Source organism: Jaculus jaculus, chromosome 6 (assembly GCF_020740685.1).
Source record: "Jaculus jaculus isolate mJacJac1 chromosome 6, mJacJac1.mat.Y.cur, whole genome shotgun sequence".
Taxonomy (NCBI): domain Eukaryota; kingdom Metazoa; phylum Chordata; class Mammalia; order Rodentia; family Dipodidae; genus Jaculus; species Jaculus jaculus.
The window spans coordinates 92,339,209-92,361,084 of record NC_059107.1 but is presented as its reverse complement, the minus strand read 5'-3'; the positions used below and the strand labels follow the sequence as shown (position 1 = coordinate 92,361,084).

General features: G+C 46.5%; 1 protein-coding gene across 2 annotated transcripts in view; it reads left to right on the top strand.

The window, feature by feature from the left end:
• The window catches only part of Nckap5l (NCK associated protein 5 like), a 49,724-nt gene that overhangs the window by 15,246 nt on the left and 12,602 nt on the right, over nucleotides 1-21,876 (top strand). The window contains exons 1-5 of one of the 2 annotated variants that reach the window (XM_004649814.2): nucleotides 12,503-12,616; nucleotides 17,482-17,525; nucleotides 20,394-20,522; nucleotides 21,497-21,565; nucleotides 21,653-21,691. In XM_004649814.2, coding sequence (XP_004649871.2) covers nucleotides 20,412-20,522; nucleotides 21,497-21,565; nucleotides 21,653-21,691 — 219 coding nt within the window. In that variant the 5' untranslated portion in view covers nucleotides 12,503-12,616; nucleotides 17,482-17,525; nucleotides 20,394-20,411. Of the gene's footprint in view, nucleotides 1-12,502; nucleotides 12,617-17,481; nucleotides 17,526-20,393; nucleotides 20,523-21,496; nucleotides 21,566-21,652; nucleotides 21,692-21,876 lie in introns of those variants that run through there. The other variant, XM_045152075.1, reaches the window with a different exon arrangement.

Genomic DNA, 21,876 nt, shown 5'->3' with positions numbered 1-21,876 from the left:
GGTATTCCAGGGCCTGTAGCCACTGCAAATGAACTCCAGATGCATGCACCCCCTTGTGCACCTGACTTATGTGAGTCCTGGGGAATCAAACCGGGGTCCTTAGGTTTCTCAGGCAAACGCTTTAACTACTCAGCCCCCTCTTTTATTTAGATGTCATCATCTTTTCCTCCTGTCATAATAGTCTTGTGTAGGTAGTGCCAGGCACTGTGAGGTCATGGATATTGAGGCCATTTTGTTTGGAAGAGTGTATCATAAGGAATCCTATGCTTCCTTTGGCTCTTTCTTTCTTTCCTTATTTATTTAACAGAGGAAGAGGCAGAGGGAGAGAGAATGGGTGCATCAGGGCCTCCAGCCACTGCAAAGGAACTCCAGATGCATGTGCCCCCTTGTGCATCTGGCTAATATGGGTCCCTTGGCTTTGCAGGCAAACGCCTTAACCGCTAAGCCATCCCTCCAGCCCGGCTCTGAGATTCTTTCTGCCACCTCTTCTGCAATGGACTCTGAACCTTAGAAGATGTGACAGTGATGTTTCAGTGCTGAGCACTCTTCTGTCACACATTTTTAGTACTATGGTGCTTTTGAGTCATCCAGACGTCACTGCCATCTGAAAAGAGAAATTTCTCTAACCAAAAGTGAGAGTAGTATTAATATATGGGTGTGAACATTAAGAGAAGTGCTGACTAGGCAGTTCAGTGAACATAACATAAAAAAGATGATGACATCTAAATAAAAGAGGGGGCTGAGTAGTTAAAGCGTTTGCCTGAGAAACCTAAGGACCCCGGTTTGATTCCCCAGGACTCACATAAGTCAGGTGCACAACATAACATATTCATTTATTCAGACCCCAGCAGGCATTACACCCCTAGGGCTCATGACTACTCCAGTCATAGGTTTTCAGTAGCAGGCATGTATTCCCTCCTGTGGAGCAGGCCTCTAGTCCAACTAGAGAGTGGTTGGTTTCCCCCATAACAGACATGTCACTATGGCACCTGTTGGCTCATTTGTCCTGGCTGGCCCAACCTAAGGCTTGCAGTGTCCACTGTTGTTTATCTCCACTGGTGATTTCTCCCTCTCCTGTTAAGCTGCATAGCTTTTTCCAGCTTTTTGTTAGGTGGTCTACGTGGAGGAGGTTTTCAGCTCAGCTCCAGCAGGATTTCTCAGTGACCTTGCAGCCCAAGTATTTGGAGTCTTCAGCAATAGGGTCTTACCATCTATTCCTGGTGGGAAACCAAGGGCCTTGACAATAGCTTGTAATATTTTGGGGGTATCAGGGACATCCCTGGCCAACAACTCATCAGAAGGTATCCATCCCTGGCACTGATAATTTTCTAGTAACCATCTATGGCTTTTGGATGTGCCATTGTTCAAAAAAGCAGGTCCCTTCCCCCTCCCCCACCCTTCCTTTACTCAATGACCCTCACTTAGGGCATTTTACTTTTTTTTTTTTTTTTTTTTTTTGGTTTTCCAAGGTAGGTTCTCACACTAGCTCAGGTTGACCTGGAATTCACTATGTAGTCTCAGGGTGGCCTCGAACTCACAGCAATCCTCCTACTACCTCTGCCTCCCGAGTACTGGGATTAAAGGTGTGGACCACCGCACCCAGCCCATTTTACACATTCTTATCTTACCTCTCTCTTCTTTCTGGCCTTTTTCTAGCTGGAGGAAAAGGAGATTACCAGCCCCATTGACCAAAGGGTGGGCTGATGGAGGGTATGTAGTATAGCCAAAAATACAGAAATGCCTTTTCTCCTCAAGGAGATTCCCATCTAAGAGAACATAAGAAGTCCTCCTCCCTGCTGGAGAGATGGCTCAGCAGTTAAAGGCACTTGCTTGCATAGCCTGCCAGCCCAGGTTCTATTCTCCAGCACCTACATAAAGCTAGACACAAAGTGGTGCATGCATTTTGCATTCATTTGCAGTGGCGGGAGGAAAGACTGTGGAATGCCCAGAAATGCACATGCATAAATAGATAATTTTGAATATTTTTCTCCTTACAGGGGACAGTTAGAACATACAACATTTTTTTTTAAAATGTTTGATTTATTTATTTTATTTGAGAGAGAGAGAATGGGTGTGCCAGGGCTTCTAATTGCTCCAGATGCATGTGCCACCTTTTGCATTGTGTGTGAGTCCTAGGGAATCGAACTTGTATCCTTAGGCTTTGAAAGCAAGTGCCTTAACCACTAAACCATCTTTCCAGCACCACATTACATTTTTCTAAATACTTTGGTTTTATTTATTTATTTGGCAGAGAAAGAGGGAGAGAGAGAGAATGGATGCGCCAGAGCTTCCAGCCACTGCGAATGAACTCCAGACATGTGCGTCCCCTTGTGCATCTGGCTAATGTGGATCCTGGGGAATTGAACCTGGGTCCTTTGGCTTTGCAGGCAAATGCCTTAACCACTAAGCCATCTCTCCAGCCCCCACATTACATTTTATTTTTTTTTACACTCCCCTCTTCTTTTATTTATTTATTTATTTTTATTTTCACAATTTTTATTAACATTTTCCATGATTATAAAAAATATCCCATGGTAATACCCTCCCCCACACACACTTTCCCCTTTGAAATTCCATTCTCCATCATATTATCCCACATTACATTTTATAGTATGGTTCTGTCGCAGTCACTTTAGGTAGAGAGATAAGCACAAGCTTCATCAGACTAGGAAATATTTTCAAAATAATTGTTTTGGGGTCAGACCAAGGTCTTGTAGGTACACTGATCTGTCACCAAAGCAGTGGGAGGTCCTGGAGCTGTATAAAGTGGGGAAGACACAGTCAGATTACTAGCTTCAGAAAATTGCTCTCATGAGCCCAGTGTAGTGGCAGAGGTAGGAGGATCACTTTGAGTTCAAGGCCAGCCTGGGACTACAGAGTTAAATCTAGGTCAGCCTGGACTAGAGTGAAACCCTACCTCAAAAAAAGAAGAAGAAGAAGAAGAAGAAGCCAGGCATGGTGGCGCACGCCTTTAATCCCAGCACTTAGGAGGCAGAAACACTGTGAATTTCAAGTCAGAAGGAGCTAGAGTGAGAACCTACCTTGAAAGAAAAAATTGCTCTCATAGAGTTCCTTGGAAAAGTGGCTGTGGGCTGCAGAAAATGGCTCAGCAGTTACAGGCTTGAATAGTGGTTAGTTATGTCAGGGAAAATATAAAATGAACTTGGGATATATTCTGGTGACAGAAAGTAAGGGAGCGTCAAAAGTGGGGGAAGCAATATTTAAAAGGACACAGCCAGTCTGAAACTCAGTAGTAAAGATGAAGTTTGAGCAATTAAGTGATTACAGTATTGGATTATAACTCAGAGAATAAAATAAATAGAACATTAAAGCATGATAATAATGACACACAATTGGATAATACAGACGAAAGGACAATTTTTCCTTAAAGAGAACGTCTAAAGGTGAAAGAAATTGAACCACCATGGTAATGGCTACAAGCAAGATCTACTTACAAATCCTAAAATTGGTGGGTGAAAATATAAGCAGCATACTTACATAATCTCAAAATATTGTCTTCCAAAATGTTTATTAATTGCAACAGAAGCAGGCTGTTTAAAATTTGTCTTGTGTTGCTGGGCAATGAATCCAAGCCTTGAGCATGCTAGGTAAGCACTCCACTGAACTATTTCCCTAGAAGAAAAGCAAAAATACTAACTTTTTACCTGAAAGAAAATCACAAGTAGATAACATCTACCAAAGAGCTCCAATTTAAAACATCAGCAGAAGTAAGATGATCTCATTTTATGAAACAATACACTGAGAAATGCATTCTCTGTGGTAGTCTTCCCACAAATATGATCTCCACCTGATCAGCAAGAACCTTAAACAAACCCAGGTTGGAAAGACATTTTCCAAAGTGCTTACCCTTCAAAAGTGTCCAGGTCCTGAAAGATGAGGAAAGATTTGAGGAACTCCATGACCTTTGAATAAGCACAGAGTGGGATCCTGGATTGATCTCAGGATAGAACGTTATAGGAAACTGTTAAAATCTGAATAAATTCTGTGGTTTCATCTTCTAAAAATTGTTCCACTGAAGGAAAATATAGAACAGTGAGAACATGTTACTATTTTTTTTGGAATTCATTTTGATATTTTATGAAAATTTATTAAAAGAAAATTTTTATCACATGATTCCCTTACATAATATATGTATGTTAATTTTTGAGTCCACATTAGCCATAACTGTACAGAATACACTATCCTGGTATTATCCCCACCCTCTCAGACTATATCCACTATTTGACTCACTTTGGTAGAAAATGGAGCTGTAGTTCTCTCTTCCTCCTTCCTTCCATCCTTCCTTCCCTCCCTCCTTTCCTTCTCAGAATTAAATCTAAAGCCTTGTACATTTTAAGCAAATGCTTTACCACTGAGCTATATCCCAGCCCTCTCTTATTTATTTGTTTTGGTTTTTTGAGGTAGGGTTTCACGCTAGCTCAGGCTGACCTGGAATTCATATGTAGTCTCACGAGGGCCTCAAATGCACAGTGATCCTCCTACCTCTGCTTCCAGAGTGTTGGGATTAAAGCTGTGCGCCACCATGTGTACCTCCATGCCCAGCCCGCTTTTCATTGTTCATTTGGAAGCAGGGTCTCACTAGCAGGCTTGAACTTGTGATCCTTCTTCCTCAGTCTTTCACATAACTGGAATTACAGACTTGTGCTACCAGATCTGTCTTCTAAGCACCTCTGATTGTTCAAGTGGACTTGTTTTAAACTTTTTTCAAAAATATTTCTTTCTATTCTTTTGTTTTTTAGTTTTTCAGGATAGAGTTTCACTTTGGTCTAGGCTGACCTGGAATTCACTATGGAGTCTCAGGGTGGCCTCAAACTCACAGTGATCCTCCTACCTCTGCCTCCTGAGTCCTGGGATTAAAGACGTGCACCATCACTCCCGGCTCTATATTATTGGTATTTTATTTTAGAGAGTGGGAGAGAGAGAATTGGTGTGCCAGGGCCTCAGCCTCTGTAATTGAACTCCAGGCACTTGCGCTTGCCTTACTTATCTTTATGCATCTGGTGTATGTGGGATCTGGAGAGTCAAACCTGAGTCCTTAGGCTTCACAGGCAAGTGCCTTAACTGCTGAGCCATCTCTCCAGCCCCCCAAAATATTTTTTTAATTTATTTGCAAGCACAGAGAGGGAGAGGAAATAAGTGCTGCAGGGCCTCCTGTCACTGTAAACGAACTCCAGATGCATGTGCCACTTTGTGCATATGGCTTTACATGGGAATTGAATCTGGACCATCAGGCATTGCAACCAAGTGCCTTTAACCACTGAACCATCTCTCCAGCCCCCACACATGCCCTTTAGATGAATAAATTAAGCCAGGCATGTGGGTGCACACCTTTTATCCCAGCACTTGGGAGGCCAAGGGAGAGGAGTATTGCCATGAGTTTGAGACCACCCTGAGACTACAGGTCAGCCTGAGCTAGAGTGAAAACCTGCCTTGAAAACCACCCCCCCCCAAAGTAAACTATATGGGATGTGAACTATATTTCAGAGCTTAGAAGGAAAATAAGTACTGAGGCTGGGGATAGGTCTCAGTGGTAACAGTGCTTGCTGCGCACACATGTGGACCTGAGTGTGATCACCAGCATACACATAAAAAGCCAGGCATGACCATATATGTCTATAGCCCCAGTGCTGACGTGGGCAGAGACAGAAGGATTGCTGGGACTTCTTAGCTCAGTCTAGCCAAAAATTGGCAAACTCCAGGTTTAGTCAGTGAGATGCTTTCTCAAGGAAATATGACAGAAGGGCCTTCTCTGGCCTCTGTAGGCCTGCACACAAAAACACTCACCTGAATATACATGTACATATACCACTTGCACACAGGAAAAGGGCGGGAAGTAGTGATCACCAGAGACACTGAAAAGGCAGAAAAGACTGAAAAATATTGTTTGGATTTAGTACTGTGGTAATTACTGCTTCTACTTAAGACAAAGGTAAAGAAGGGATGAGGGGCTGGAGACATGGTTTAGTGGACAATACACTTGTCCGCAAAGCCTAAGGAACCAGGTTCAGCTCCCCAAACCCACATAAGCTAGACACAAAGTGATGCATGTGCACAAGATAGCATACGTGTCTGGAGTTAACTGCAGTGGCTAGAGGCCCTGGCGCACCGACACACACACTCTCTCTCATAAAAGAAGGGATGAGGAGATGGCCTGTTTATTTGTTTGTTTGTTTGTGACAAGTTTGGCTTTAAAGGGAAATGTGGAAATAAATTTCAGGAGACTTTTAAAAAATATTTATTTGTTTGTTTTTGTTTTTGTGAGGTAGGGTCTCACTCTAGTTCAAGCTGACCTGGAATTCACTGTGTAATCTCAGGGTGGCCTTGAACTCATGGCGATTCTCCCACCTCTGCCTCTCAAGTGCTGGGATTAAAGGCATGTGCCACCAGGACCGGCTAAAATATTTATTTATTTGCAAGCAGAGACAGAAAGAATGGGTGCACCAGAGTCTCCAGCCGCTACAAATGAACTCCAGATGGATGTGCCACTCTGTTTATCTGGCTTTACATGCATACTAGGGAATTGATTCTGGGATGTTAGTCATTATGGGCAAGCAGCCTCCAGGAGACAATTTCTTAAAAAGCCTAAGGACCCATGTTCGACTCTCTAGATCCCACATGAGCCAAATGCACAAAGGTGAGGCACAGTGCAAGGCCACACATGCCCACTAGGTGGTGCAATCATCTGGAGCTTGATTGCAGTGGCTGAAGTTCTGGCATGCCAGTTCTCTCCTTTCTCTCTCCCTTTGTCTCTAAAAATAATGCCAGACGTGGGGGCACACACCTTTAATCCCAGCATTTTGGAGGCAAAGGTAGGAGGATCGTCATAAGTTTGAGACCACCCTAAGACTACATAGTGAATTCCAGGTCAGCCTGGGATAGAGTAAGATCCTACCTACCTGAAAAAAACAATAGCAGGGGCTGGAGAGATGGCTTAGTGGTTAAGGCACTTGCCTGCAAAGCCAAAGGACCCAGGTTCGACTCCCCAGGACCCACATAAGCCAGATACACAAGGGGGTGCACACATCTGGAGTTCGGTGGCTAGAGCCCCTGGTGTGCCCATTCGCTCGCTCTCTCTCTCTCTCTGCCTATTTCTTTTCTTTTCTTTGTCTTTCTTTCTTTTTCTTTTTTTTTTTTTTTTTTTTTTGTTTTGTTTTTTGAGGTAGGGTCTCACTCTGGTCCAGGCTGACCTGGAATTAACTATGTAGTCTCAGGGTGGCCTCGAACTCTCGATGGTCCTCCCCCCTCTGCCTCCCAAGTGCTGGGATTAAAGGCGTGCACCACCACGCCCGGCTCTCTGTCTATTTCTCTGTCTCTCTCTCTCAAATAAATAAAAAATAAAAATATTTTTTAAAAAAACAGCAACAATAAAAAGATAGGACTGCTTCTTTTAATTGAAAGAAGGATCAAGGCTGGTCCCCTCAGGGATGAAGGGCACAACCAGGTGATTCAGACAATCCTCCCTCAGTTGAAAAGTTCATAGTTGCTAGTCTTTTCCACAAGGTTTTCACAAACATTTGACCCTATCTTGAGCAGTTTGGCATGACACATCACAAATGTGTGGCACGGGGCAATTGGACAGTCTCACTGGACATCATCATCATCATCAAAGAGAACTTCAAACTCACTAAAAACAAAGTCTGCATGAACTGCCTTTTCATTGGCTGCCAAATTCATCAGGGGCCCGGTGCTTCGTCCAGCCCAGCGCCCTCAGGGAACATCTTGTCCTAAAAAAATATTTTTATTTCTTTACTGGACAGAGAGAAAGGGAGGGAGGGAGAGTGTGGGAGTGTCAGGACCTCTCACAGCTGCAAATGATTTGTACTTATGGCTTTGTGTGGGTACTGGGGAACTGAACCCAGGCAGGAAGTCTTTGTGAGCAAGCCTTTAAATCTGAGCCATCTCCTCAGTCCCCAGGAGATTACTTTTCTTGTTTTGTTTTGTTTTAATATTTTATTTTTATTTATTTATTTATTTGACAGAGAAAGAGGGGGAGAAAGGGAAAGAGAGAGAATGGGTGAGCCAGGGACTCCAGCCACTGCAGACAAACTGCAGACACATGCGCCACCTTGTGCATCTGGCTTACATGGGTCCTGGAGAATCGAACCTGGATCCTTTGCTTTGTAGGCAAGTGCCTTAACTTCTAAGCCATCCTCCAGCCCTTTTTGTTTTGTTTTGTTTTGTTTTTTAAGGTAGGGTTTTGCTCTAGCCCAGGGTGACCTAGAACTCACTATGTAGTCTCAGGGTGGCCTCAAACTCACGGTGATCCTCCTACCTCTGTCTCCCCAGTGCTGGGATTAGAGGCGTGCGCCACCACACCCAGCTAGAAAGTTTTGAAGGCTGGAGAGATGGCTTAGTTGTTAAGGTGCTTGCCTGCAAAGCCTAAGGACCCATGTTCTACTCTCCAGATCCCATGTAAGCCAGATGCACAAGGTGATGCAAGTGCACAAGGCGGCACATGCACACAAGGTGGTGCACACATCTGCACTTCAGTTGCACTAGTAGGAGGCCCCAACACACCGATTCTCTCTCTGTCTCTCATAAAAAAATACAAAACAGGACTGGAGAGATGGCTTAGGGGTTAAGGTGCTTGCCTGCAAAGCCTCTAGGCTCTGGGGTGCCCACTCTCTCTCTATTGCTTCTGTCTTTCTCTCAAATAAATAAATTTTTTTTTAAATACAAAAAAAAAAAAAAAACCAGGCTGGGCATGGTGACACACACCTTTAATCCCAGAACTTGGGAGGCAGAGGTAGGAGGATCCCTGTGAGTTCGAGGACACCCTGAGACTACATAGTGAATTCCAGGTCAGCCTGGACTAGAGTGAGACCCTACCTTGGGGGGGAAAAAAAAAAAATTGACCCTTTTATAGGGCCTCATGGTCCCCAGGCCACTTTTTAAGAGCCTGTCCTAGAACAGTCTCCACTTGGCACAAAAGAACTTGGGAGACTAAATAATTTGCCCAAAGTGATACAGTAACTAAATAGCAGAGTTAGGCTAGTCTGTGACTGTTCCTTTCTGGTATAAGGCTTTTCCTATCCTCTTGGCTGGGCTGGCCAAGTCAGCCCTTCCTGGCTAATCTTTTGGGAGTGGGGCCTAGGCTGCTTGGCTGCAGAGCCCCTGGTGTGTGGTCCTATAAATAAACCCATTGTGTTGGAACCCCTTCCCTCTTCCCCACTTCCAGCAGCTGCTATTTTTGTTATTGGGTTTTACTCTGAGAACAGAGATGAGGAATGTTGAAATCTAGCTTTGTGGGGCTGATAACGCATTGCCTTTCCTCTTGCTCTGCCTGGAAGGGTAGAAACTGGTCCTGTTTTAGTTAAGTTTGGAAGAACCCACCGCACAGTAGGTTCTTTTTTTAATATCTATATTTTTTATTAACAACTTCCATGATAGTAAACAATATCCCATGGTAATGCCCTCCCCCCCCCCCACTTTCCCCTTTGAAATTCCATTCTCCATCATATCCTCTCCCCATCTCAATTAGTCTCTCTTTTATTTTGATGTCATGATCTTTTCCTCCTCTTATGATGGTCTTGTGCAGGTAGTGTCAGGCACTGTGAGGTCATGGATATCCAGGCCATTTTGTGTCTGGATGAGCACATTGTAAGGAGTCCTGCCCTTCTTTTGGCTGTTCCGTAATGGACCGACCCTTAGCCTTGGAAGGTGTGATAGAGTTATTGCAGTGCTGAGCACTCCTGTCACTTTTTCCCAGCACCATGATACCTTCTAAGTCATTCCAAGATCACTGCCATCTGAAAAGAGAAGGTTCTCTACCAAAAGTTAGAGTAGCATTAATATATGGGTAGGAACATTAAGAGAAGTGCTTACTGGGAAGTTAGATAAGCATAGTATATACATTTATCCAGGCAGCAGCAGATGTTACACCCCTAGGGCTCATGACTACCCCTGTTTTATGTTTTCAGTATCAGGGATGGATTCCGTCCCATGGAGTGGGCCTCCAGCCCAATTAGAGGGCAGTTGGTTTCCACCATGACAGACATGCCACTATTGCACCCATTGGCTCATTTGGCGTGGCTGGCAAAATATAAGGCTTGCAGTGTCCACTGTTGAGTATCTTCACTGGTGATTTCTGTCTCTCCCATTGAACTGTATTCAGAATGGCTTTTTCCAGCTTTCTGTCAGCTGGTCTACATGGAGGAGGTTATCGGCTCAGTTCCAGCAAGATTCAGCCCAAGTATTTGGAGTCTTCAGAAATAGGGTCTTACCTTCTATTCCTGGTGGGAAACCAAGGGCCTTGGCAATAGCCTGTAATGTTTTGGGGGCATCAGGGCCCTCCCTAACAACTCACTTGAAGGTATCTCATCCCTGGCACTGAACTGTTTTTAGTAACAATCTATGTCTCCTGAGTGTTCCATTGTCCAAAAAAGTAGGTTTCCATATGATTTATTTACATCCTCTTAGATTTTGATTAACCTTCCCTCCACCTTTCCTTTACTCAATCTCTTCCCCTGACCTCACTTTGGACCTTTTCACCCCCATTAATCTATTCTTCTACTTACATATATACAATATCATCCTATTAGGTCCCCCCTCCCTTCCTTTCTATTCCCTTTATATGAAGTGCATATGAAGAGGAGTTGTAAGGAGGATGCAGTTGGCCCCTTCCCCAGAACAGAAGACTCTCGAAAGGGCTATTATATCACCGCACCATTTGTTAGGGGGAGGGAAAGAGACTCTTGTCTATACTCTTTCCCTTTGGAGAGCAGAGACCAATTGGAATTCTCAGGGCTGAAGGATGCTTTGGGCCAGAGATTAAGTGGCCTCTCTCAGGCTTTGTCCTTATATCCTTCCCCACAGCCACCTCAGCCTTGAGCTGCTATTGGCTAGAAAGGGTGTTTGCTATTGGTGCAGAAGATGCTAAGTTTACCAGTGGACTCTTGGGGTGTGACAGACTGGGATTCCGGAAAGCAGCTGGCAGGGGAGCCCAGGGAATGGGTTGGTGTTATGCATGATTCTGTAATTTAAGTGATCGTCCCCATCTCTGCCTTCCTGCAGCTGCCTCCCCCTCCCCCACCCCTGCCCCTGGCTTTCCTCCCTGAAGGACTGTGTGGGGAACAGCTGGGAAATGAGGGGGCTCCTCAGGGCCAGAAAGCCTTGGCTGGTGGCCCAGTGACAGAGTGATGGAGGACTTGCTTCCCCGTCTCTGGACCCTCGCTGGAGAAGAGTCGGGGCTCAGACCCGTTCTTTTTTGGGTTTTTGGTGTTTTTTTTTTTTTTTTTTTTTTTTTTTTTGGCTGACTCAAGGCCAGCGTGGCCAGGGCTCTTGGGACCTAGAAGCTCCATGCCCCTCTTAGCTTTAAAGGGGAGGCGGGGCTGTGGATGTGGCTCAGTGCTTAGTATGCATGAGGCGAAGGATGAGGCCCTGTTGGCAGGGAGAGGGGGTTATTATATGATGACTAGGCCAAAAGAGGTGACTGTCACCCAGTTCACTCCGCAGAGTGCTTAGGTAATGCAGACACTTTTTTAAAGCTTTGTTTTTGTGAGATGGTCTCATATAGCCCAGGCTGGCCTCGCATTTACTGTGTAACTAGAGATGGCTGCTTCCACCTCCCAAGTGCTGGGATGTACCACACTGGCTTTAATTTTAAATTTAAATTCTGTTATTTTGTGGCTTTTTGTTCGTTTGTTTGTTTGTTTTGTTTTTCAAGGTAGGGTCTCAATCTAGACCAGGCTAACCTGGAATTCACTATGTAGGCTCAGGGTGGCCTCGAACTCATGGTAATCCTCCTACCTCTGCCTCCCTAGTGCTGGGATTAAAGTCATGCACCACCACCCTGATTTGTGGCCATATTTTTTATTGCTTTTTTTTTTTTTTGCTTGCTTGCTTGCGTGTATAGCGTGGGAGATGGTGTGTGTGTGTGTGTGTATTTCACATGTGGTGACAGATGCACAGGGAGACCGGGAGAACACTTGTCCTTCCTATACCACTTTCTTTCATATATCCTTGAGAACTCATTATATAGCCCAGTCTGGCCTCACATGCACAGGAGTCCTCCTACTTTCCACGAGTTGAAGTTATACAGGTGTGAGCCACTACACCTAGCTAAAAGGAACACTTAAGAGCCACTGCAGGGCTAGAGAGATGCCTTAGCAGTTCAGGCGCTTGCCTGTGAAGCCTAAGGACCCAGGTTCAATTCCTCAGTTCCCATGTAAGCTAGGTGCACAAGGTGACACATGCTTCTGGAGTTCATTAGCCGTGGCTGGAAACCCTGATGCGCCCATCCTGTCTATCTGCCTCTCTTTTTCCCTCAAATAAATAATTTAATTAAGTTAAATTGATTTGAAAAAAGAACCACTGTGTTTTCCCCTCCCTGTTCCTGTCTGGAAACTGTCTCACCACGCCCTCTAAAGGACAGCCAGAGAACACTCTGCCCTCCCTTCCTCCCCTGCACATTGAGGTCACCTCCCCTCTGAATGGGGCCTTTTGTAGGAGGAGGGGCCTTCTCTTGGCAGTTCTGGCGGGAGAGGCTTCCAGTTCAAGTTAAAGTTCCTAAACCAGCGGCCTGTCCCTACCCAGCCTGGTTAGCATGGAGTGTTCCTGACTCAACACGCAGATGTGGGACTCCATGGAGGAGTGGGTGAGACCCAGACCTGGAATTTCCTCTGTAGGAATGAGCACAAGGGCAGTGAGAAGGATTAGGAATTTCGGGGTTCTGAGGGGGGAGGAATATGCTTGGCTCCTGGGGGGACAAAGACACTCCACACCTAGAGCTTCTTGGGAACTGATGGGCTAGTTTTCTCTCCTGAAAGTCAGTAAGAAAGCCCTTTGTCTAAAGGACCAAGTTCCTAATTCAGTTTAGTTTGAAGCTGGAGGTGACAGTGTCACTGATTTCCTAGAAGGCCCATGGCACTGGAAATTCTTTGAGATTTTTTTTGTTTTCTGGTTTTTTGAGGTAGGGTCTAGCTCTAGTCCAGGCCGACCTGGAATTCACTCTGTAGTCTCAGGGTGGCCTCAAACTCACAACACTCCTGCCTATCTGCCCCCTCCTCCCCTGCCCCCCTCGTGCTGGGAGTAAAGGCTTGTGCCACCACACCCAGCTTCTTTTAGAAAGCTTGAACTCAGACTGCCCCGCACTTAGCATAGACATGTGCTCCTCCCCACCACCAAGTTTAAATGCAGGGCTTGTCCTGTGACTCCTCCCCGGGCTAAGTTAACAGCTTCCTGCTTTGTGCTTGTGGTAGCCTGAAGACTCCATCCTGCGCTGGCCCATTCCTCTGGCAGGAGGGCAGCTTCTCCCACAGTGGGCGACTCTGCCTTCCTTTGGGCAACACTGTTGGGCTGCAGGAGAGAACTGTAGGCCTCTTGCAGTCTATGGTGAGCCTCGGGGGTTCTGATTTGTCCATGGTCCACGAAAACCTCACCAACAGGGCCTTCCTTACTACTGACCTGGATGCTTTTTCATTATTTTAGGAAACAAATAGTCTAGTAAGCCACCTTCATCCTCTCTTTAGATTTTATTTATTTATTTATTTTGAGATACATAGAAAAGAGAGAAAGAAGAGAGAGAATGAGTGTACCAGGGCCTCCAGCCACTGCAAACAAACTCTAGATGCATGTGCCACCACCTTGTGCTTTGGCTTATGTGGGTCCTGGGAAATCGAACCTGGGGTCCTTTGGCTTTGCAGGCAAACACCTTAACCGCTAAGCCATTCCTCCAGCCCTTGCTTTGGATTTTTTTAAATTTTATTTTTATTTATTTGTTTGAAAGATATTTCAGACATAGAGAGAAAGAGGCAGAGAGAAAAAAAGAATGGGTGCACCAGGGAGTCCAGTCACTGCAAATGAACTCTAAACGCATGTGCCACCTTGTGCATCTGGCTTTATGTGGGACCTGGGGAATCGAACCTAGGTCCTTTGGCTTTGCCTTAACCACTAAACCATCTGACCAGCCCCTCTTTTTAGATTTTGTTTTTGTGTGAAGAACACAAATCCAAGTCTGGGAGGCAAAGGTAGAAGGGTCACTGTGAAGTTCGAGGCCACCCTGAGATTACATAGTGAATTCCAGGTCAGCCGAGGCTAGAGTGAAACCCTACCTCAAAAAACAGAAACAAGCATGGTGGCACACGCCTTTAATCCCAGCGCTTGGGAGGCAGAGGTAGGAGAATTGCCGGGAGTTCAGGCCAGCCTGAGATGACCTTGTGAATTCCAGGTCAGCCTGGGCTAGAGTGAGACCCTGGTGTTGTAGTGCATGCCTGCAACCCCAGCACTTAGGATGCTATAGATGGTCTCAAGCTGAAGGCCAGCCTGGGCTGTCAAGTGAGAACCTGTCTCAAGAAAAAGGGAATACAAATCCTTGGCTTGGACTTCCCCTAGCTTTAGTTTTATCTTGTCTAGATTCTGGACACTGTGCTTTCTTTTTTTGGTTTTCCTAGGTAGGGTTTCACTCTAGCCCAGGCTGACCTGGAATTCACTACATAGTCTCAGCGTGGCCTCGAACTCACAGTGATCCTCCTACCTCTGCCTCCTGAGTGCTGGGATTAAAGGCGTGCGCCACCACGCCCGGCGACTTCATCCACCCTCCCAGCTTCATTATACCTACTGTAAAGTGCCAATAGACAGACAGACAGACACACACACACACACACACACACACACACACACACACTCCTGCTTCCTGGGGTTTACTGCGGCGGCGGGGGGAGGGGGGGGTTGGGGGGGCGGACAGGACAGGGAGGGACAGATGGTGTAGGATTGAGGGAAAGCTGGTGATCGCTGGAGGCAGGCCTCTTCTTGGGCAGTGGGAGCCACCTACTGGAGCTGGAGGATGATGTCAAGAAACCAGAGTTGACAGATGGGGGCAGAACTGGTAAATAGTGAAGATAACCTGAGACCTTTTTAACTCAAGTCTGTGAGGGGGTAGGCAGGGAAATAACTCTTAATTTTTTTCTACTTTAATTATTTGTGGATTTAATTATTTGTGTACTTGATATGTATGTGCATGAATATGTATATACCATGGTGTGCATGTAAAGGGCAGAGAACAACCTTCCAGGTGTTTCTTCTTTGCCTTCCACCTTCTTTTAGTTCAGTGCGTGTGTGATGTTTTCAGCACTGGGGATTGAACCTAGGGCCCTCATACACGCTGGGCAAGCGCTCTACCACAGAGCTACATCTCCTGTCCCTTTGACCTTTGTTTGAGATAGGATCTCTCTTGCCGCCGCTGCTGTTTGTGATCTTCTAGATTCTCCTGGCTCCACCTCCCACTGGCATAGGTGTGTTGATATTACACATGTGTGCCACTTTGAGTCTGGTTTTATGTGGGTGCTGAGTAGGATCGAACTCAGGCCAGCTGGTTTGGAAGCAAGCTTTTTTTTTTTTTTTTTTTTTCAGGTAGAGGCTCACTGTAGCCCAGACTGACCTGGAATTCACTACCATAGTCTCTGGATGGCCTTGAACTCACGGCGATCCTCCTACCTCTGCCTCCCAAGTGTTGGGATTAAAGGCGTGCGCCACCACGCCTGGTGGAAGCAAGCACTTTTAACTGCTGAACCATCTCCCCAGCCCTGGGCCTATATATTTCTAAATATAGCTAACATGATAATGTCATAAGAAAACCAAGTTATTTACAGGTTTTCCTTTTCTGTTTTCTTTCTCTTTTTTTTAGTATTTTTTTTTAATTAAAAATTTTTATTAACATTTTCCGTGATTATAAAATATATCCCATGGTAATTCCCTCCCTCCCCATGTTTTCTTTTTTTTTAATTTTTCTTTTTTTTTTAAATTTATTTAAGAGTGACAGACAGAGAAAGAGGCAGATAGAGACAGACAGAGAATGGATGTGCCAGGGCCTTCAGCCACTGCAAACAAACTCCAGACACGTGCGCCCCTTTGTGCATCTGGCTAACGTGGGTCCTGGGGAATCGAGCCTCGAACCGGGGTCCTTAAGCTTCACAGGCAAGCACTTAACCGCTAAGTCATCTCTCCAGCCCATCCTTTTCTGTTTTCAAAAGCTCCTATCCACCCTCGGATGCATATACAAGTCAGAACGAAGGCTTCTTGGCACTGGGAGTATAGCGCAGTGGCATGGTGCTTGCCTACCATGCCTAAGACCCTGTGTTGAATCCCCAGCACAGCCAGATGGAAAAAATATTCAGAAAGGGGCTGGAGAGATGACTTAGCAGTTAAGTCATTTGCCTGCAAAACCAAAGGACCCAGGTTCAATTCCCCAGGACCCACATAAGCCAGATGCACAAGGTGGCCTATGCATCAAGTGTTCCATTTGCAATGACTTGAAGTCTTGGCACACCCATTCTCTCTTTCTGTCTTATCTGCCTCTCTCTCCCTCTCAAATAAATAAAATAAAATTTGAAAAAAAAATTTTTTTTAAATCCAAAGATTTTCACCGTTGGGTCTGGCCTCAACCTCTAGCCTCTAGGGTATGAGGCAGAGGCCAGTGAAGACGGAGCCAACCCTGGCGCTGGGAAGTTAGGGGAGACGTGGAGAGGAAGCCTCAGCACCAGAGGAGTCTGGGACTCAGGGTCACCTGTGTACAAGGACAGGGTGGCAGCAAACTGCACAATGTCAGGCTTTGTACTGCTGTGTCAGCATGTACAAAGTTCCAGCTCGTGCTGGACACTGCTTTCATTGTCTCATTTTGTCCTCCAGCTGCCCTTTGGACTGAGTAACCTTACCCCCACTTTACAAGCCAGAAGATTTAAACCCAGCTCTTATCCTACTGCGTAACTCCAGGGGGTCTATACATTGTACTTGGCCTATAGAAGCTCTGGGGTGTGCAGAGCCTAAGGATAAATTATTCTGTGGAGCTGGCAGTAAGACCTGGATGTGTACAGAGAAGCCACACAGAGAGGGCTATCTGGGCCTGTCCAGTGTGCCATGTGAACAAGTCATGTGATTGGGGTAGATCTTTTGCCCCAGAACCTGTTTCCTCCTGGGCTGGTAACTCCTGTCAGGCTTGTTAGAGAGGAGAAATCAGACACGATGATACAGAAGAAAGTTCCAGCATCGTTCAGCACGCAGGATATTCCCACGGTGACTTTGTGTTCCTCGGTTCACTCATAAAAAGTCGCGTCACTTGTAACACATTTGTGTACTGTTATGATCATGAGGATTAAAGCAGACAGTGCGGGTTTGGAATGGTGATGAAACGCCACAGGGAACTGTTAGTCCCGCTATGAGGTGAATGGTTCCTGCCGGAAAGCGGGGGAATGTGCCCTGGCTTTTTCCTCTGCCCTTAAGGCTTTTCCCATCCCAGGATTCCACCTGGGCTTCCCACGCGTCTCTGCCTGTTACCAAATCTCAAGGCCTTCTCATGCCCAGTGTTACTATTGTGTGCCTCGCCAGGAAGAGTGGAAGCTTTGTGATTGAAAGGGCAGAGCTTTGGGGTTTGTTCACCCCTCTGCCCTGGCACCCAGCACACAGTAGGAACCAAGTCAATGTTTATGGAGTGCATGACTGATACACAGTCTCCTTGTTTCTCCACAGGTGAGGTGACCATCCGGGCTGCCAGAGTGAATGGGCCAACCTGGGTGAGAAGCAGAAACTGGTGTGGGTGGGTGGGGCTTGGGCCCCGTGCATGCTGGTGATAGGGACTGGAGAGGGGTAGTGGAGAAAAAGGCAGCATTGTGCCCCAGGGTGGCAGAGGGGAGTGAAGTTCAGGTGCCTTGTGAGCAGCTGCTGAGAGCCCCGACTGCCTTATTGAGGCCGTGGAGCAGTCAGTGGTGCAGACATTGGATATTTACTCCTTCCTGGGAAAGAGAGTTTCTATCTGCTATGTATTCATTATTATTATTATTATTTTAAGTTTTTTGAGGTAGGGTTTCACTCTAGCCCAGGCTGACCTGGAATTCACTATGTAGTCCCAGGCTGGCCTTAAATCACAGCAATCCTCCTACCTCTGCCTCCCAAGTGCTGGAATTAAAGATGTGTACCACCACACCCAGCTAGTATTCATTATTTTGGCATCACTGCTCAAAATACTTGGCAGAAATCATTTCAGGGCTGGGCATACTCACCTTTAATCCTAGCACTCTCCAAAGGAGGTAGGAGGATCACTATGAGTTTGAGGCCAGCCTGACACTACACAGAGAGTTACAGGTCAGCCTGAGTTACTGGGCTGCTATAGCAAAACCCTATCTCAAAAAAAAAAAATCCTAGAATTCTTTAATAAGACTTTCTTTAAAAGCAGTGACCTACTCTTCTGAGGCTGTCTCTATGAGATGAGAGCTTATCAATCTTATACTGTGTAATGTCTTTTACGTAGGAAGTTGCCACTTGTCATTTTCACTTGTGAAAACTAAAGATATAACTTATTCACAAAAAAAAAGAGAAGAAAAAAATAACTTAAGGGAGGAAAAGTTTATTTTGGCTTTCAGCAGGGAAAGAAGGGTAAATTTGCTGTCTGTTGGCAGAAGCGTGAGGTGGAACTGTTCATATCATAGCTGGCCAAGAAGCAGAGAGAGTGGGCTAGAATCAGGGACCAGGCTATAGCCTTCAAAGGCCCACCCCCGGTGACCTACTTCCTTCCAGCTAGTCCCCTATTTCTTAAAAGTTCCACAGCACCACCAGGCAGGAAACATGTACCCGACACATGAGCCCGTGGTGGACATTTCAGATTCCAGCATTAACATTCTAGAACTCAGACGGAAGGAGAGGTGAAAGCTAGAAACAATGGCAAAGGCCTGTGAGTCTGAGGGATCACATAGCACAGTGAGGTGTTTGTGTGGCCCATGACAGACGAGTTCTTTTGTCATCAGTCTGCGCCCTGCATGCCAGGCTTCGCAACTGGAATGTGAGTTTGGACCAGGGAGTGAGTATCATGTCCCTACCCACCGGAGATGATGGCCTGGTAGGGAAAACTGTCACAGAACTGCCCAGGAATAATTCAGACAGGGGTGAGAGTCTGAGGAATGAATTGGAAGACCTAGCCAAGTGGCAAGATAGGTGGTATCAGGAGACCTGGCAGAGAAATCACCATACACAAAGAGGCTGGTTCTTTGGGGCCTCAGTGGCAGTCGGCACTTGCCTGCAAAGCCTAATGACCTGGGCTTGATTCCCAGTACCCACGTGAAGCCAGATGCAGAAAGTGCTGCGCATGCGTCTGGAGTCTATTTGCAGCTGCTAGAGGCTCTGGCGTGCCCGTTGGCTGTGTTTCTCTTCTCTCTGTCTTTCTCTGCTTGCAAATGAATAAGTATTAAAAAAAAAAATTAGATGGGCTGGAGAGATGGCTTAGCGGTTAAGCGCTTGCCTGTGAAGCCTAAGGACCCCGGTTCGAGGCTCGGTTCCCCAGGTCCCACGTTAGCCAGATGCACAAGGGGGCGCACGCGTCTGGAGTTCGTTTGCAGAGGCTGGAAGCCCTGACGCGCCCATTCTCTCTCTCTCCCTCTACCTGTCTTTCTCTCTGTGTCTGTCGCTCTCAAATAAATAAATAAAAATTTAAAAAAAAAAAAAAAGACAGAAAAAAAAATTAGAGGGAAGTGTTGAAGACACATAGGTTGCTTCCTGCTGTGTCTAGGAGGTGAGGCCCAGGAAGAAGAGTCTTGTCCATCTAGGGAAGTAGAACTAGGACGCCACTCAGTACCTGGCCCCTGCTGTGGCTCTGAGTCTTAGCCTCACCTTGACAGACTGCTGCCTCCAGGGGTATTTATTTTCCTGTCTATGGTCACATTTGGCCCTCTCAGTGACCCTGCTAGGAAGGAATCCTTCAACCCATTTCTCATAATTAGGAAACTGAGGACTAGCTGGTTGCCTAAGTGAGGGAGTGAGATATGCAAGTTTTTATATGTTTACCAAGCTCAGCCTGGGCAAGGCTGGGTAAAGCCTTTGACTACAAAGCCAGAGTTTTGGCTGAGCCTCATTACCTTCAGCATGTCCCTCCAGGCATGGATTAGCTGGTCCTTAGAACAAAATCCCAAGTGTCTTATTTTTTCCTTTAGTTGAGATTGTTATCAATAATAATCGTCCTGTATTTGAAATTTGGATTTGTTTTTTACTTTTTCATATCACTTTTGCAGACCTTATTGTTTGTCAACAGTAGGATTAGGTGATCTCCAGTGGTACTTTGTAAACAGGGACACGTAGTCCCAGGGCAGCTGACTGGCCTACCCGTATGTTACAGATTCCAGTGAGAATCTAGGGCCTGGGCCCCTTTCTTGGCAGTGGCTGTCTGTCCATAGTGAGCATGTGTGTCGAGCAGGGGTTTCTATAGTAACAGTCTCTGTCCCCAGATGGAAAGAGTGAGCAGGAGTTGTCCAGCCTGACCTTCCGTTGTTGCAGTGTCACAACTTAAATAGAATCCCTGTCGTCTAAACTCCAAAGAAACCAAAGAAAGAAGGAATTTTGTCTTCGCCCTCCTTTTGCCAAGGAATAGCCTGCCAGGGCCTCTCTCTTGTTTTCAGGGCCTGACATTGGAGGCCATGGACCAACCCGCCGGGGGTCCTGGAAACCCAAGGGCAGCAGCCAGTGATGATGGCAGCATGGAGCCCAGCACATGCCAGGAGCTTCTGCACCGACTGCATGAGCTGGAGGTATGTGGCAGCAGCAGAGCTGCCCACCCCTGAGCTTAGCGTTGGCTGGGCCAAGCTAGTGGAGACTGGGCATTTCTTTAGCAGAGCTCCTCTGCGAAGCCCTTTCTTGTTTTTAGCTTTCCAGGACAAGAAGCATGCACAGTAATGAGCTATCCTGTCCCCCAAATGTCTCTCCTCTCTCCCATCTTCATGTCCCTACTGACTGAAGGGGAAAGGGTAGTCACAGAAGCTACCAAAAGAAGCAGTTAGATGATCCAGGGCCCTGGAGACATTGTCCCACCATATAGTTCAGGCCAGCCTTGAACACATGGTCCTTTTGCCTCAGCTTTCTGAGTCCTGGGAATAAAGATATGTACCACTGTGCTTGGTTGAATTTTGGGAAGTTTAGAGTTGTCTTTTTTTTTTTTTTTAATGGTCCTGGGAAGTGAATCCAAGACCTTATATATACCAAGCAAGCGTTCTACCATTGAACTATACTCCAAGCCCTTTGAGACAGGGCCTCAAACATTTTTTTTTTTTTAGGTAGCATTTCACGTTAGCGCAGGCTGACCTGGAATACACTCTGTATTTCCAGGGTGGCCTCCAACTCATGGCAATCCTCCTACCTCTGCCTCCCAGATGCTGGGATTAAAGGCGTGTGCCACCACACCCAGCTCAGGGCCTCAAACTTGAGATCCTCTAGCTTCAACCTCCCCAGCAGCTGGGATTACAGCCCAGCATCCTGTGCCCATATCTGGGGGGAAATAAGTGTTCCTTTTGGCAACTCCCACTCAGCTCCTGCTGGCCACTGTTGCCTTCCAGCCCCCAGTCTCACTGAGGCTGGACTCCAGAAAACAGGTCTATCTCAGTTCTGTCCTCCTGCACCCTTGGTCTGTCTCTGCAGGTCTCCCCACGTGAGCTGTAGCTAATCTACCCTCCCCCTGCTCCAGGGGAAGAATGAGCCCAAAGCCTCCCTTTTCCCCTCACTCCTGCAGGCAGAGAACTCCGCACTTGCCCAGGCCAATGAGAACCAGCGGGAGACGTATGAGCGCTGTCTGGACGAGGTCTGTGGGGTCTGCAGTGGGGTCTACTAGGGATGGGGGTGGCTGGACCCATCTTGTCAGCTCAGCTACAGGGCTTTCTATCCCCAGGTTGCCAACCATGTGGTGCAGGCACTGCTGAACCAGAAGGTGAGTGATTATAGGCTGACAGGCCCAGGGTGTAGTTAAGAGGCCCTTCACTGGGGTCTGTAGGAGGGTTCTTGGAGGAGGTGGCTTATTGACCCTCTACTTAGACCCCTCTGCCTGCTTCTGGAAGGTCCATTTTTGGAGGCAGGTGTGGGGGCAGCTAAGGTCGGGTCTCCAAAGTATGGGAA